At 36.4% G+C, this 17,709-nt stretch overlaps 1 protein-coding gene across 2 annotated transcripts in view; it reads right to left on the bottom strand.

Moving 5' to 3' along the window:
- Nucleotides 1–1,004: 1,004 nt before the first annotated feature.
- Nucleotides 1,005–17,709, bottom strand: part of TLCD4 (TLC domain containing 4) — a 32,833-nt gene continuing 16,128 nt past the window's right edge. For both annotated transcript variants that reach the window (XM_035537878.2, XM_050712296.1), the window contains exons 4-7: nucleotides 13,717–13,775; nucleotides 11,816–11,910; nucleotides 9,394–9,467; nucleotides 1,005–7,541 (exon numbers count right to left, since the gene is read on the bottom strand). In XM_035537878.2, the coding sequence (XP_035393771.1) occupies nucleotides 7,226–7,541; nucleotides 9,394–9,467; nucleotides 11,816–11,910; nucleotides 13,717–13,775 (544 nt within the window). In that variant the 3' untranslated portion in view covers nucleotides 1,005–7,225. The remainder of the gene's footprint in view (nucleotides 7,542–9,393; nucleotides 9,468–11,815; nucleotides 11,911–13,716; nucleotides 13,776–17,709) is intronic.

Genomic DNA, 17,709 nt, shown 5'->3' with positions numbered 1-17,709 from the left:
GAATGGCTCAGAAAAAGGCATTCCTTGTTCCCAGCCATGTTCAGTCCTTCCTTTCTACCATTCAGTGGTAAAAGCCATCCGGTGCCAAACTAAAGCCTCCCACCAAGCCCCCCTTGTCTGTTCTCAAGCAGTTGGAAATCTGACCTATTTAGCATCTGACCCCAAATAAGGTTTCCAGATATTCCCAGCCTGAGTCACTTTCAGACAGATCGACTAGTTAATGAGTAATTTTCTACACTAACAGTGCAAAACTAGTACTCTGAGAATATAATTTACAAATGGCACAAAATTCCCCTTAGAATATGAGGGGGGGGGGGGAAGTAAAAATCACTGCACTGCTTCTTATCTTCTTCTAGTAACTTAACCACTGCGTAATACAACAGAAAGCTTAGAGAAACGCAAGCAATTCTTGTGTTTGGAAGTCAATGGCTAAGATATAAAACAGCAACTTCCTCTGAACATGCTAAGAGAAAGCTCCAAGCTTTACTATGCAATTTATAGTTCATGGGCGCACACATAAAATCTAGAACTGCCATATTAAGGAGCTTAATTGCTTGTACGAGTATTCAGGAAAGGACTGTGCAATGCATCACATCTATAATACACAGATGGCAGTAGCTCTTTATCCCAGCAGCCTGCAGAAAAGTGTTTGGTTTATGTCCTGAAACATGGTACTACAGTACAGTACAATACAATTATACTACCTGATATAAACGTAAGTTTTTCCTCGAATACGCAACATAATTTCAAGTTACGTTCCTGGCCCCAGTCAGGTCCTACACAGAATTTTACCCTTCAGAAGTCCAGCCAGTCTGGCTCAGAGCTTGTACTCACTCCCCACATTCTTCTAAAGAAATGAAGACGCAGCACACAGTTTCACAATACCCTAACGAGCCAGCTGCTTCTGAACTGAACCCTAGGTAAATTGTCCTTTTATGATCCATTTATTACTATAGGTACATAAACTACTACCATAGTAAGAAAGAAACAAATCACAAAATAAGAAACTGTTTCTTTCATTTATTACAAAGTACCAATACCTTGCATACAACATGCAATTTATTGCTCATTGACATTATTGCATATATCAAAGGAAAAAAAAACAGCTGATTTAACTTCATGCGAGCTCCTAAATTGTTCAAACAAAAAAAAGACGTGCTCTACAATATCACTGAAATGCAAACAAAAATTCAGAACTTTTACAGTAAAAAGTAAATTTAAACCCATAATATTTAATCATCCACTTTACTACAACTGATTACATTTATAGTCAACCTTCAGAATTATTATATTGCATTTTTAAAGTTTTTGTGCAGCGATAAGGATTGCTACTACAATCAGGCCACATTACTATTTTAATTTAATAATGTGATCCTAATATTTTGTGACAGTATTAGTCTTTACTGCAAACCAGATTGTCATGACTTTCCAGAAATGAGTCCAGCAGAATTTTCACTCTTCATCCTTGCTCTGTGTATAAATTAGCCATACCATATTTATCAAATTTCTTTTTAGACACAAGATTATATAAACATTTTTGAAGTACAGACTCCATTACTCATGCTTAAATGATAACTTATTTGTTCCCAACAGATTGTAATTTGTTTTTGTATCAGTTTAACTGTGCTTACATGTTAAATTATTCTCCATATATAGGTATCCATATATATTAAAGAAAACACTGTTTGGTACAAGCATGCTAGAAACCAACCCAGAATATTTGGATGTATGCATATTAAGTGTATAAAATATATACCAGAGCTCATGATTAGCCCTTGTCCTCCTTCCCCCTACCATATGATGGATTTCTCTTGTGAATCTGGTATAGTGTTATAATAAACAAAACCAATACATTTTGCATTGCATTCAAAATGTTATGCTCTGTATTAGAGCTTAATATTAATATGTTGCTTTCAACCTAGCAAAAATTTTTAAATAGCAAAATTTAAGAACTTAGAAGACAATTTACATGCAACATGTTCCACTTGGGTGCAGATCCTCATATACTTAAATATTTATAGGCTCATAAAAGCATGTCCCGTCCACAAGACAATTTTTGACATCCCACGCATAGATTAAAAATAAAGATACACTACAGAATACTTTATTTGCTTTTATATTTTCAATGACTAAGGAGTTATAAACAGCACACTGAATCATTATATGGCTGACACCAAGGCATGCTGAACTCTTCGTAAATCACTCCCTTAAAGACATTTCCTTTACATTACAACTAGATTAAAAATTTACGTACATTGTTATCATCAGATGCCCTCTCAGTGCAGGACACTACATGATGAAACTGATCTCAGAACTAATTTTGACAAAGTATTTCTTATACCAAAACACTACAAGTTATTCTTTATAGCTACCTTCCACTCTTTACTGAGCTATAAAGTGCTTGGTTATTATAAATAGAGTAAGAATGCCAGACGAGGTAGCTAGTAGAGATTTGTAATGGATAAGAAAACTTATCAAGTGTTATGATCTAAAGGTACGATTTGATGCTTAATCCCAGCATCCCAAGCAGCACATCTTTCTTTTTCTCTCCCATAAAAAGACCTTTCATCAAGTTGCTTTCAGAAAATCGTATGACCTTCACCTGTCCAACAGAGATTTCACCCGGGTTTGGATGAATGTTAAAGTTTGTAAATATTGATCATTACTTCCATTTGACTGGTGCCAGATCTCAGCAATGAAGTACTGTTTTTTCTCCAGCTGTCAGATACATTCCGTATATAGAGACACTCTACAGAAACTCTGCCTTGTGAAGTTCCTTGTAACCAGTTAGTGAAATTGTACAGGAGGCTATTAAAAATATGAAAGAGGGCTGCACACACTTGTTGAAGTCTTCTACATTTGCATTCATCATCTGACAATCCTAGTCCCTCACTACATGCTTTATCGATGGCTTTCCCCAGCAGTGAACACTGCAACAGGTCCTAAGCTGGAGTAATTTTCAAGCAGCCCTTTATTTTCCTCTGAATGGCTCAGCAGAAGCATTACAAAACAATTTAACAAACTTCTCTATTAAATGATCTTTCACAGAAAGCTTGTATGTACATATACACACACGAGTCCATGAAGTCCTCTTCATACAGCAGTCAACAATTTATAAGCTATTTTATACAGCTCAAAAATAAATTTTAAAGTTTCATTTTGCTCTGTGTATAGAGATATAGAAACACCTAACCCTTTCTGCTACTTATCGTTCTACCATTGTCCCAGCAACAGCAGCAGGAAGACATCTGGATTCCTGCACTGTGCATTCTCAGTCTCCTCTGCCTCTCCTCTCTAAACTTGCTTGAACATATTTGCTCACTTGTGTGAGCTTTCACTTATAGGTTCACATTAATTTTACAGTATGACTAATCCTCTGTCATAATTTTTAATGTAAAGACGGAAGTAATTCTCTTGCAGACACTAATTAATTTGATTTTTAATAAACTTTAATACAAAATTTGGAATTGTTAAGAATTTATATAAAGTCAGCTCCTCTCATTTTTCCTGCTCATAGAATATTTTTCATTATTCAATAGATTCTCTTTTTAAGCAATTAGGTTATGAAAGCATTGAGCTCACCCAAAATAGCATGTATTTATAGAGGTAGAGTAGGCTTCAGAGATGGAATTCGCATCACTGAAGTATGCGTACAGATACCCATTAAGCATCCCTGTAGTGTAAGGCTCTCAACTTCATTGACATCCACTGGAACACTCACCACGAAGATGAGTATTCGTACTACATTTCCTCTCTGCAAGTTCTGCTTCCACAAATCAATTATAAAAGCAAAACCTGACCTATCATTCCCCCATAGTAGTTCTGAAAATGGTATTTATTCATCTTTTGATGAAAAGTAAAGCCATAAAAAGGGGGAACATATTCCTACACGTAGCCTTACTGGTACAAACAGACTCTCCCATGGTCACCGTGCTCATTTAATGTCACCTGGTACTGAAGAAGATTAAAAAAAAAAAAGAAAAACATGATTTTTGAATATTTTACAAGATTAATTCCTTCAATATGTCCATGGCAAAGACCCCTGGTGACATACTAAGGGTCTGCTTTGCAACATAAATGTTAAAATAGAAGTTTTAAGCCACTAATAAAGTAATATCACATTCTAAAGATAGTGTTTATTACAATGCTACTAATCATGCACTTACTTTTTTGCATAAAAAAGCAAAGAGACAAGTTTGCAACATTAAATGTTGTCAATATTTTAACAGTTTTTAACTAAGAAAGTGCAATTGAAAAATGGGTGCCAAGGCTATCTAATTTGCTGTATTATAAGCTTTTAATAGCAGGCAGCAGCGCCCTATGCTAATGTATTCATTACAGCACAATTTTGCAAAACTGTTTACTACAATCCCCACAACAAAAACAATAATATTTAATATTGTTTTCCATTAGAAAGGTGCCTTCTGACACACAGTAGATGCATCAGAACGTAACGGTAATTCATTAAAATATCAAAATAGAAAATCTAAACTAAATGTACTGCAAAATATTGTTTTAATTACGCTAATTGTGTGCAGCATTCCAAAACATTGCATGTTCTAAGATAATTATCCCACTACCCTTCCATTCTGGATTGTTGCCCAATGTGCATTATGCAGGGCAGTTGGTTTTTTCGTTGTTGTTGTTTGTTTCCCAGTCTAGTTTTAGCACAATCTTCTTATAGCTTGACTTTTTCCTATGATACACAAATCTAACTAGAAGTGAAGAAAACTGACCATTTTAATGAATGTTCTACACTGAAAACAAACAAAAAATAAGATACTGAAATATAAAAGATGAATGCAAAGAAAAGATGAATTTGAAAAGTTTTCATGAATTATCATCGTAAGAGCTGCTTCGGCTCATCTTCCTTATCAATATTTTTCATCCTACCTCCAGAATAAAAAAAGGATGCTTCTACCTTCAAACATATTCTCCAAGATGTTTGAATTTTGTTAATTTGAAATTTATTTTAGAAAGGAACAAACTATTAAAAACAATGCCCTGATCTAGTGACTCTAACAGCACATGAAAAAGGTATTCCATTTATGCCTTTAAATCATAAAGGTAATACAAACAGAATGTTAGTACGTATCCTAGGTTTTGCATTAGATACACCAAAACCACTATTTTAAAAGATACCATGTTCTGCAAATGAACATAAAGGGAGTCTGCTTCTTTCAGCGAAATGGGTCACAGAATCAATTCATAAAGACTACGAATTTATTGGTACCCAGATAAGGTTTTGCATTCATTCATTAAAAAAAAAAAAAAAAAAGGCAGCTAAATAAATTAATTGCTAGCTTTCCCAAGGCATAAGCAGATTTTTGTTGACAGGTTTGTGAAGTATTATTAAAAACAGAACCCCCAAAATAGAGTTATTGGCAATCCTTGACATCTCCCTCAAGACAACAGTATTGGAAACAGTATGGGAAAATGCCCAGTGGGGGGAAAAAATAAAAACAGGCAGAAAAAAGCAAGTATTATGCTACCCCAGACAATACTCCCTGACATCATTGTCACTGGGAACTAAACTCAGCGCAGCTGCCTTGGTTATAAGGCACGACATCCCACAGATTCCTGGGGGGGCGGGTACCACAACTCTGCTTCTCACCCAAAAGCATCATAGCATTGGTGCACTAACACCTTGGTCTGCAGAGGTAAGAGCTAACTATTTCACACAACTTTGTTGAAGGGAACAGGAGCAAAAGAAAACAAAATATCCTATGCAGGGTAAATAGCTTCTATCTTTGTTTAAACATAAATTGCTTACACGGTCTGCTACAATAGTTGGTATGTGCACTAAAGTACTGAGTGAAAATGCATACTTCTGGCACACCTTACCAGATGATATAACAAATAAACTGATGTTCAAAAGTAGTAATAAAAATTTAAAAAAAAGGAAACAAATCTAAGTTAATCAGTCACAGTTCAGATATGATTCAAATAAGCAAAACAAAACCAAAACTATACATAAATACAGTTCTAAATCATTTTTAAAAAATCCGCTAATATTATAATTTAGATTCTGGAGCATTCCTAGATGGTAAGATTTTTCTCCGATGTCCTCCAAGCCTTTAGGCTTGCAGGAGAACAGAGTGAGTACCTATGACAAATACACAGTTCTGAAAAACGTGCCTACAGATGTGAACTATCATTGTACAGAATTATGTTACAGCTTTAAAGAAGTTTGGCACAGTTAATTCAAGAATATTTTTTAGTCAACAACTCAGATGTGATTAGCAAGGAAAGCGTGACAAAAAAATTCAGCAATCACATCAGATGGGTCACTTCTGTGATATAAGTCATACTGTACATTACATGGCACATATACAGAAGAATTTTATCTCTTTACAATTAAACTTCACATCCCAAAAGTCAATGGTTAAAAATACTCTCAGCAGAGTTGCAGTGTTTCTCAAAGGCAGCAGCAGCAAAGGAAAAAGCACTCCAGTAAGAATTATGCTGTTTCCAAACAACATTTCCTATATTAACTTACGAAATAATTTCCATGACTGATTTAGTAGATGTGGTCTAAAACAGCAAAAGTGAATCCTTTCCATAAAAAAATCAGAGAATTTTAACCATTGTTAAGGTATCTTGTATAGTCTTATAATACAGCATTTTACATAAAATTATTTCATAAATTTCCCAAAATGGTTTGCATTCATACAAGGCAGAACAAAAAGCAGTAAAAGACTTCACAGAATCAAAGCTAGATTTTGTTTTCCTTGCAAAAATTAAAAAGTTTTCAAGAATGAAATCTTGATTGTTATGCTTAGAAGAAAACATAGAAACATGCCAGGAAAATTGCACCATATCAGAGTTTGGGGCGTTTCGTTTCTGTTTTTTAAAAAAAGAGAGACGTCACTATTCACTAGTTTTATAAAACATTAATCTGAGAAACCTGAGTGAAACACTTCAAACACACTGGTGGACAACAACCAAGTAACCAGTCTGCTCCTTCCTCATGTCAGTAGTTTGTTAAGTGCTCAGAACACACATGTAGCATTCATTTCTGTGAACTTTTGCTTCTGTTCCTCACTGGATAAGATCCTTAAAGCGTGGCCTTGGGTGCACAGGCAGTGTGGCTAGGGAAAGATAAGATCAGTACAGAGGTAATACCTTGTTTCCTTAACAGGAGCTTTTCATGGCAGAAATGTGCACTGGTTCAGTGAACCCAGATTATTTTCATAGCAGAAATTTCATTTTATGCATAAGATCTCTAGTCAGATTTTCCATTTTTGTGAGTTTTAGCTTCCTCCTGTCCAACAAGACAAATAACTTTGTAGCATCCTTTTGTAATTTTGACCATCCACATCAAGTTCATAATATCCAAGACAACACTTGAGATAATCCAGGCGCTCTGGGCTGCAAACCCTAATCTCTGGAAACCCTCAGTTCCAAACGAAGAAATTACCCGGCTGTAATACATAGGTATGACGGCAATCCTCACCACGAAGAATACAACTGTCATCAGCACACCATTGATGATGTTGGCCTTTGAAGATTTGGGATATCCCAGTACTTCAAAAAACCACCTGCAAAAGAAGTGTACACACAGATGCCAGGCAGACTTAAAGCCATTTCAGCAAAAATGATTTTTATTTATTTAATTAATCATGTATTTTTAATTGCTTCTAGCTTGTATTTCTAAGTTATTGTTTGCAAATTGCACCTGTAGCAAGGTGGGGATCAGGCTCTTCTCCCACGCACCTAATGATAAGATGAGGGGAAATGGCCTGAAGTTGTGCCAGGGGAGGTTTAGGTTGGATATTAGGAGAAATTTCTTTAATGAAATGGCTGTGTGGCATTAGAACAGGCTGCCCAGGGAAGTGGTTGAGTCACCATCCCTGGAGGTGCTTCAAGAAATGCATAAGTGTAAAATTTAGAAGCATGGTTTAGTGGTGGACTTGTCAGTACTAGGTTAAAGGTTGGACTAGATGACCTTAGAGGTCTCTTCCAACATGAATGATTCTATGAAATTCTTCTACTTGGCTGCATTTTCTCCCTAGTTGAGAACTGCATGATATTGAGAACATTACAGCAATAACATGTAGAAAATTCTGATTCAAATTGTAAACCAGTTCACAAGAAGTATGCATTTCAACGACTACCGTGTTATTACACTATAATGCAAATTTATTTTTAAAATGATCAATACAAACTTATTACTTGTTACTATAATTTGCACCAATAGGCAACTAGTGATATTTTAAAAGGTTTTTAAAATCTACAGTGATGTGCCAATATAGGTAACTGTTGGAGAAAAGGGTAACTGGACATCTGCTTAGTGATTTCCCACTCCCAGGAAATTCAAAAAGATATTAGTCAGTAAATCACAGTGATCATGAACATTTTACCCATCACAGTTCACAATTAATTACATAAATGCTGACACTAACATAAAAAGATCTGAATGTTTGGCATGGAGACAACCTCCAATTAGACAACCCTAACAACACAGACAGGAAATACAAGGAAAATACTTCAGCTCTGGGATCAGAATATCATTTGATATGTTAATATTGGGTCTTTTTTGGTAACACTAAGAATGCAAACAAAAAACATAATGTAAATCATTATCCACAACTTGCTGTCTTATGGATCTGGTTCTCTTCAAATTCAAAGAAAAAAAATTCATGCACTAATGAGGACATCCCTTAGTGCAATGCACTTTATCATCTCCTACAGAGATTTCCGTTTTTCTCAGAAAGCGGTAAATGTGGGTTTTCAAGGACACGGTCTCACCACAGGCACTTTATAACATGGTGCTTTTAATTAATCTGAAAGGTTAGCAGCTGTATAGGTACCACTTCAACATTTCCAAGATGAAATCTATCTTAATAAGACAGTTTGGAGAACACTGACCGGGACGTGAGTGTCAATATAGAAATCTATAGGATAATACCACCTTCAGATTACAAGGCCATCTTCCCTCCCCCCCCCCCCGCCCCATTTTCTTACTCTCCTCTTCATTGTATCACTAAAATAAGCTTAAAAGAAGCCATGTCTCTTCTTTTCCTGACCCACAATATTGAAGAAATCCCTACTGAAATCGCTGGCTTCTACTATAATAACTGGCTAAACACCCACGCTAATAAACAATATTGAATTTATGATTTTTTGTCATTCTGTAGTTTCACAAAAATTTAGCAATTGATATGAAGGATTGTCTACTCTAAAAGGGAACTCAAGAGCGAATACACCAGTTATACTGTTTGCAGTTATAGCAGCTAAAAGTTTTCATTGCAAAAACGACTTCCAGGTAGTAATCCTTAGTTGTATAAGTTCCCTTTTAGCAGATGTTCAACAAAAATCTTTCTAAGTGAGAGAAATAACCATACCGAACAAAATTTTAAGAACTGTGTAAAAAATTCCACAACTGCTTACCGCTGATTGACAAAAGGAGTGGAGAATTCTGCAAGCAGACGGAAGTTTCCAAAATAGGCCAACAGACCTTTGCTCTAGTTAGACAAAGACAAAACAGACATAGAAAAATCAACAATCTAGCAGATAAACCTTGATTAAAGCCTCCAAGTATACACAGTGATAAAATGTCTCAACTGCTTTATTAAAACTGACAGTAAGCAAGTTCGATAGCTGGGGCAAACTTCCTTGAAATTTCAAAATTAAGTTTTCTACAGAAGATGCAACTGTCCTTCAGGTATCTTAAAGAGTAGTTTTTTATTTTAAATAAATCTTTAAAAGACTTACAGATAAGTGGTAAATGAAATCTAGAGAAGGCTATCTAGAGAAGACTGGCACAAGTTGACATAGGTTATAACTATAATGGCACTGCCCAAGAGGATTACAAATATTTTGGATTTCTCATGTTTAAACAAACCCAAACAGAAACACTAAATGGAAGAAGAACATCCCTGCATTGTTTTAGAAATGCGATTTGCCAACATGAAGATGAATTGCTGGCTCTTATTTGGCAGCAGAAAGGGCACACAAAGCCCTTAATTCTTCTCTCCCCCCATCTCAGGGAAACACTATTCCACCGGTTCTGTTGTAGCCCCTGCCATATCCCCTGGGTTGGAAGAAGAGCATGTCTTTTTTTTTTTTTTATTCTGGTATCCAGATAACAGCATGGTACTTTTACACCGATACACGTTGCAACTGAACACTTCCCTCCAAGTGACAAAGTACAGAATCTTCTGTCTTATCTTTTGGTTGGGCTATGTGCTGGAAATAGTATCTCATTGCATAATGACTGGGTAAGCAGCACTTGGCAGGTAGAGAGAAAAACATTTTTAAAACAAACACAAACAAAACCCCTCTGGCCATACCACTGAACAACCCACAGCATATGTCATCACTGCTTTTTCCCCCTTTGAAGGGGTTACCACCCATTATTTCAGGCATTTCACATAAGTTAGCACCACAGCAAACAGAAAAACTGTGTTCATAATCAAATTCTGTCCTAACTGCAAGAGCAATTTTCTAAATAAGATACATATGAGTAACAGAATGAGAGTAAGGCATAGACATCCAAGGGCAGAGTTACACACAAATAACAACTACTTTAAAAAAGTTTATACTAATACTACAGTATTAACTCCAGAAACAACTACTGAATTTTCTGCATTAGGGATTACCCCTGGTAGTGATATTTTCATTTCTCTAATATTCAGCTCTAATTCAGTTTCATCCACGATAACAGTAGCAGATCTTATTATTTTTAACTAGAAACAGACTGTTTACTTGTCAGTGTACTTCATTCCCTTTAAACCGCTACATGGAAAATCTGACAGTAATCTGATGTCTTGACACATTTTTAATACTGTAAGTGTAGGATTCGTGAAGTAGGTAGGGAAAGAAGTGTTGTAAGTGATATAAATGGTATTTTATAGCATTTCTTTATTTATTGAATGAGCTTTTCAGAAGAAATTCAGCAGTCTTACTCTGGAGTTCAGTGGGATTTCTACCAAATCACATAGGCATCTTTGAGAAATGCCAGCAGCAAAGCGTAACTAAGTTAGTCTTCAGCCTAGAACAGTACCCTTCTCTTTCCCTCTTCTCATTGATGTACGCCACAGATATTTAGGGATATAAAGAGTTAATAATCATCAACTGCTTCCCCAACAAAGCAAGTTTAAAAAAGAAGTCCCAGAAAATCAACAGCAATCTTTATAAAAAATACTTAATGAGAAATCTCAGTTATAACAAAATTTAAAGTTAGCCTAATACTAAACAATGGATATGGTCCCTTTATTAGATACTCATGAACTTCATATAATAGTACATTTTTCAGGTGAGTGTACTAATATTACATATTAACAAGTCAGCTGTTCAATAACTCAAAGTGGAATACATTTCAGAACCCTACCTACCATAACAGTAAAGTGTTTGTGTCTGGGTGACAAAACTGTGTGTAATAACATTTTTTTTTTTCTTTTTAAATAAAAAGAAAAACCCACTGAAAAAAACACATCCGGCTGACCAGAGTTAGAGGTCACTGACCTATGGCCTTACAAATACGGAAACAAGCAGAACATAACCCATTGAAACCATCTTCTTCTGATTTTCTAAATAAATGTTCAGATTTGTGGTTTTATTTGAGACCCCTTTCCGTAACCATGTAAAAGCCCCTCTCTCAAAGTCTCTCTACAGCAAAAACTGAGAAGAGCTTCCAAATGACTGATAAAACCATTTATAAAGTAATGATAATTGAAAATATAAATATGCCTTTCAGAGGTAATATACCAACCAGTGAAGAACTTTTTTAAACTTTAAGCAAATGAGATTCATAAAAGCATTGTCTTCAATCTCATCTGCTTGTTATGTTGCTAGAAAATACAGTACTCACCAGTACAAAATAGTAAGCATACAGAGCCGCCAAGTGATGTATTACAAAAAATTTGTCACCAATCGCCTTCCAGTAGTAAATAATAAGCAACAAATCTACAAGAAAAAAGGAATCATGTTAAAAGAACAAGTTAGTATGCTACCATTTAACTGAGAACAGTGTTTCTTTAAGTTTTTAGAGGTATGAATGCAAACATATGGTACCAGTAATTAGTTATCTCTGAAGAGAACACCTTTATCCCAAAGGCTTTCCTTTACGTAGTAAAAGTTCTGACAAAGCATTAAGCAACGATGTTCTTCCAACAGTTGCCATGAATTATTTTCTGTATCAGTGGAAGTACAGGAGCAATACCTTTAGCTGAAATATTCTGGAAGGAAAAAGTGGATCCAAAATCTCATAGCAAGACTTCACACTTATGAATCCACAAATTTGGAAGAAGTGACCCCAAAAAAATAAGGGGGGTGGGGAGGGAAGGGGCATAGCCAATGTACAAATGCATACAATAAATGCAGGGGAACTTGTGAATCAAAAAATTGTATTAGCAAACAGGGAACCATTAACCAAAATATTTTGCAAGAGACACTTGGAAGGAGAAGCATGTTCATCTTAATCAGACTTTTCCAATTACTGCAAAAAGTATTGTGGACCTGAGCTAATGGTGTAAAGAAAGATTTGACAACCAAGTTTTTCTTGTCCTGGGCATAATTCAGAAGATTTTCTGTTCTAAACTGGAACAAGCAATTTCTGCCTCTACTTTCTCCAAATAAACAAACACTTGGTACTTTGAATGGAATACTAGCGATCAAGGTTCAAAATCAAAGACCTTACCCCTATGCTTTTCTTAACTCCAGTGAATGCCTTGATCTCTTTTAGATTGGCTGTCCTCAGGCAGGACTCTATATTATCTGATACAGCTGCTCCATTTCCTATTAATAATTTAACTATGTAAGGAAGTAAAAGAGAATGAGTGGCCAGGTTCAGGTCTCTGTTCAAAGGCATTCATTAATTCATAATGAAACTCTGGTGTGTAATTATTCAGAAATAGACACCAATGAATTTAAACACAGAAGATGAAGTTCCTTTCACAGACAAACCAGAGACTTAAAAAATGCCACACTTTAACAGAGTGTGCTGATTACCAGATTATCAATTCCATTACAGTGAGAAGCCTAGTGTGTAAGATAATCAAGTGTACTGGCCAGTCTCTGATCAAAGGCTTCATCCAAGTACGCAGTTTTCCCCGAAAATAGTCCAAGTTACGAAGTTTTCACTTTGGTAAGTCAGTATTCCCCAGACACAACTCAAGTTCCAAATAATTTTGTAACAAAATTCCCATGACAATTTTAGTTGACAGTAAACAATTAAGAACTCTAACATATCTAAGGGTTAATGCAGTATTAAGAAATAATTAAAATTTTGAAGTTTTATACACAATTAAATTTTGTCTTAAAATGAGACTAGAAGGTGGGCAGGTGAGATCCTACGACATCATTTGCCTCAGCTTGTATTAAGGGTTATTAGAATTCCTCTGCCAGTATTTTCAGGTCATAAGAAGAAACATACAATAAAAGCGCTCCAAGTTCTAGACACTCTGAGCGAGTGAAGGGCAACCACTTTAACACCTGAACTGGCTGAAGTACAAAAAATTAGTTGGAGTTGGTGGCTATGTATCAAATTATCACAAAGCCACACTATGGCACTTCCTTAGGGCTTGGGGAGACGTCATTTCCATCTTTCACATCCACAGGCAAGATCCTGTGATTTCACCACAACCCACAACCCCATTACAATACAGTTTCTGCTGTGGCTTTTAAAATTGCTATATACATATCACATCTCCAGCATAGTGACTTAATATAAATATATAGGTTAAGCGCATTATACAGACATTGCATAATTACCAGAAATGAGGTAGCCTGTGGTAATAGCAATATTCAGTTGCACAATTGAAGGGTCACCCCTGTAAACACACCAAAAATGCAGTTATAGCCTTTATAACAAGGTAATTTGCAGAGAACATACGGATATCAAGCATCATTACGTCCAACAGGTCACATAATATTTGGCCCAACAGTAAGACTTTATGACTTTTGGCTAAAGATCATCCTCGTCACAAAAATGGATTCCTTTTTCACCCAGATATAAGACATCTATCTACTAGCTACCCTAATTGGGACTACCCCTGGCCTTGGGGTAGAGACCCCAATAGCCTTGCTGCAGACTAGAACCGAAACCCAGCAAGTACCCTGAGCTGGCTTCTCCGGCCAAAGTGAATAAAAGCATACAGCCCAGGCAGTGTCTCTTAGCACTTCAACTGACACTCTACATCTCCATTTTTGTTCTTCTGCCAGTATTAAAACTTTGTTGCGGATGACAAAAATAACTCGCTCAGCTGATGCTTTTCACATTTGTGAGAGGATGGATGCTTATAGAAATAAACAGAATAGAATGAGACATGAAAGGAATTATGTGCCTGCTCTTTGAAGCCAAGGAACCTTCCAGCAGAAATGTTTCTGGCGTAGTTTCCCACCTCCTGTACCTTCCATTTTGGTGCCAAACATTCAGCAGGCAAAGCTCTTAGTAGCAAACATACAACTTCAGTTCCTCTAGGATGTTCAACAAACCCGAACTTGTGAACACTGCTCAAGGGGAGGAAGCATTCACATCACAGTAAATAACTTTTTTGTTCTTTCTTCCATTGTCCTCCATGCCTTCCTACTTTGAGGAGTTTGGTAAGCAATTCTCTTTTTCTCTCCATAAAGATATGCATATATACACACATATATATTAAACTAATTTGTGTATCTAATCTAGATGTGTTTTGTGTACGTATGAATTGAGCTTCAAGGGACAGATCTACAGATTTATAGAAAGTGGGCTGCCCAGGACAGGCTATGAAAGCAATCTTTGTTGCAAACCTTTTAAGAAAAAAAAAAAAAGGAAAATAAATGTGTTTAAATCAACCCTCAATACAAAGTCCACCCCAGCTAGAAAGCAGTAAAATGCTATTAACTTAGCTATTACTTCTTAATCCTACAGGAATGAAACAATGGGAGAGACTTCCTGTAGTATTACAATCTCTTCTCTACATCTCAAGTCTTTCTTGGTGTCTACAACTAATTGGTTGCTTGAGTGAGAGGGTAGCTTACAAGAAAATGGAAGGACTCACAACAACAGAATTTTGCCATGAGCTGAGGAGAAACATTACCAGGAGAGCCCGGAGCTGTGTCCAGCTCTTAACATAGGCCATACAACAGGCGCTCTTAACTACAGTCTGAGACAGAAGCATTTTTCACAGGCTTCAAAACCTGGTTTCATGTAGGCTGTGGGCTAAGTGCTTCTTCAGATGTAACTCTTCAGAAAGTCACAGCTAGATGCAGAGCACAGACAGATGTGCTCTCACAACTTCAGGCGGTGTTTGAATAGTTCCAGCCCTTTGTTAGAACTCCAAGCTGCAGCAGGGGCAACACCAAGCCATAACTTGCAAGCACGCCCAGATCAATTCAGCACAATCACCCAGATTGAGCCTGCACTCACTATCCTTCATTTTCTTATCCAGAGAAGACACAAAGGTCTGAGCGTATGAAATTGGCTCCCTGATGCTGGTAAACAAGACTTAACTGGAAGAGACACCTCCCTTCAGCCTTTCCGTGAGAATGATCACCTTGCAACAAGCCCTCTCTAGGCTTGCTAAATCATCTCTACAACGTACACTGCTGCACTACCCATTTGTCACCTTCCAATACCTTCAAGAAAAGTCAGTCCATGTCAGATTGCCAATTAATCTCAATTAATGGAAAATGCAGAATTTAGTCTAAAATTTTCTGGATTCCTGATCTGTTTGAATGGGAAGTACAACAGAGCTTATGAGCCTTGATGTTTGCAGCCAAGTTTTGATGCAAGCGAGTGCCAGGAATGACAAGCAGGGAGTGACCTGAACAAGAAGAGAAGAGCTCTCTCGTTTGCGATTCCTAAGGAGGTGTGCATGACAAAGGAACATGCACAGGCAGATACAATGAACAAAAGTCCACACGACCAACTTTCTTCGAACTTTTCTGCAAATACGATCATGCTAGATAAAAACAAAATGCTAATTGAACGTCAGACTTCACAAAGTTTAATGATTTTAAAGTGGACAGTTGCATGAAAAAGCCCGCCTTTTTGTGAAGCTACAACTCAATTCACTTATTTACACCGTCTCCCTCTCCTTATCTAATCTCTGCCACCTCCACATTTTCTACCATGTTATTCCCATCACCTCAAAAACAATTTCTACATCACCTCTGTTACCAACTCTGTATTACATACAGAAAACAAGGCAAAGTGCTACAGGAAGTCCTAGACCATCAAAAAAGGTGTGCATACACCAGGCTAATGAGTCTCTCTAATTTATGGATGCTCTAGTCTTTATTATCCTTTGTTAGGATCTACAGTATCTAGTTTCAGGCATTACCTCAGAGCAATAGCACGTGCTCTCTCCATTGCACCCAAAGCCTTAGCAGGAGCCCTGATCCTTTTCCAGACCTACACGTATCATCAGCAGCATACATTTAAGCTTCATATGAGCTCTGAAGTTGGGCTGACAGGCTGAGACTCAGAACCTGTGATTTTCCATTATAGGTAGAGATAGATATAAGCCCTGCAGAGAATAACTGGACATGGTCATACAGTCAATGACTGCACAAAGATAGTGGCAATAGCTACAGGGAAAGAGTGCCCATATCAAAACCTTCCCAGCAGTCTAACGTTGGAGCACCTGAGTAATGTTCTCAGGCTACATGAGTGCAAGTGAGCTGCATCAAGGATTCCTGGGCATTTACTCAAAAACTAGACTTTACTCCATAAACAATAAGCTTTCAGATCAGAATATAGAAATATCTAACATAACTTTTCTCAAACTTTGTAAGAATGAAAAAAAAAGTTAGTTTTCTATTTAATTTGATTTTTTACTGGATTTATACCAGCATAATTTAGTAAGTATGAAGACTTTATCATCACGAAGTGGTTTTCGTTTCTGCCATTCATGATTTCTTTTGTACTGCTTAGAACAAAGCCTACTCAAACAAACCATGATAAAAGCTTGTATCTGATAAAGCTTACCACAACACATACACTGAGCAAGTTATAACAGCCTCCTTTTCATCATGGTTAACAGATCTCATAAGATATTCAGTGTATTTGGTTTCTCTAAAGATACTAGTATATAAAGAAAAAAATCCAAGACAGCCAGCAATTTAATCCTGTTTCACTACATACATGAGGCCAATGTTGTTAAATTTGTGTTATGAATTAGTGTTGCATTTATGAAAGCCACATAACAAGTCAGTGGCAGAGATATGATCAGAATTCGTAGCTTCAAGTATCCAATTCTGTCTAGTCCACACTGCATTTCCATTAGTTTACAATATCAAAAGAGCAGAACAAACATCAGATATTACATTTATCTAAGTTTAAACTGACTCATAACACAGTCCTTTGACAAGGTTAAAAACAGCAGCCTCTGACAGACATATAAAATTAAACTTAAAGTAGGTAATCACTCTTCAGGAAAAATATGGCCTCTTCCTTCCAGGGAGCAAGAGTTTTCAGAGGGTAGAGTGAGATGTCAAAATACCAACTGCAATCTATAATTAACTAACACAAGAGGCATCTTATATTCCCCCCCCCTCAAAAATAAGTATGAAAAAAAAACAAACGATGTAACTCAATATAACTAGAAATCACTAAAAGATTAAGCTGAAAATAGAGTATTTTATAACTAGACAAAATGTTAGAAATTTATTAAATAATCCAATTCCTTGTGAAAATAGCATTATTTTCATCTTCTTTTTCTTAAACAAATATTGGTAGAAGCTCTTTGAGAGGCTGAAATACAAACATCTTAACTCACCACT

The sequence above is a fragment of the Cygnus atratus genome, chromosome 8 (genome assembly GCF_013377495.2).
Source record: "Cygnus atratus isolate AKBS03 ecotype Queensland, Australia chromosome 8, CAtr_DNAZoo_HiC_assembly, whole genome shotgun sequence".
NCBI lineage: Eukaryota > Metazoa > Chordata > Aves > Anseriformes > Anatidae > Cygnus > Cygnus atratus.
This window is presented reverse-complemented; position numbering and strand designations above follow the sequence as displayed.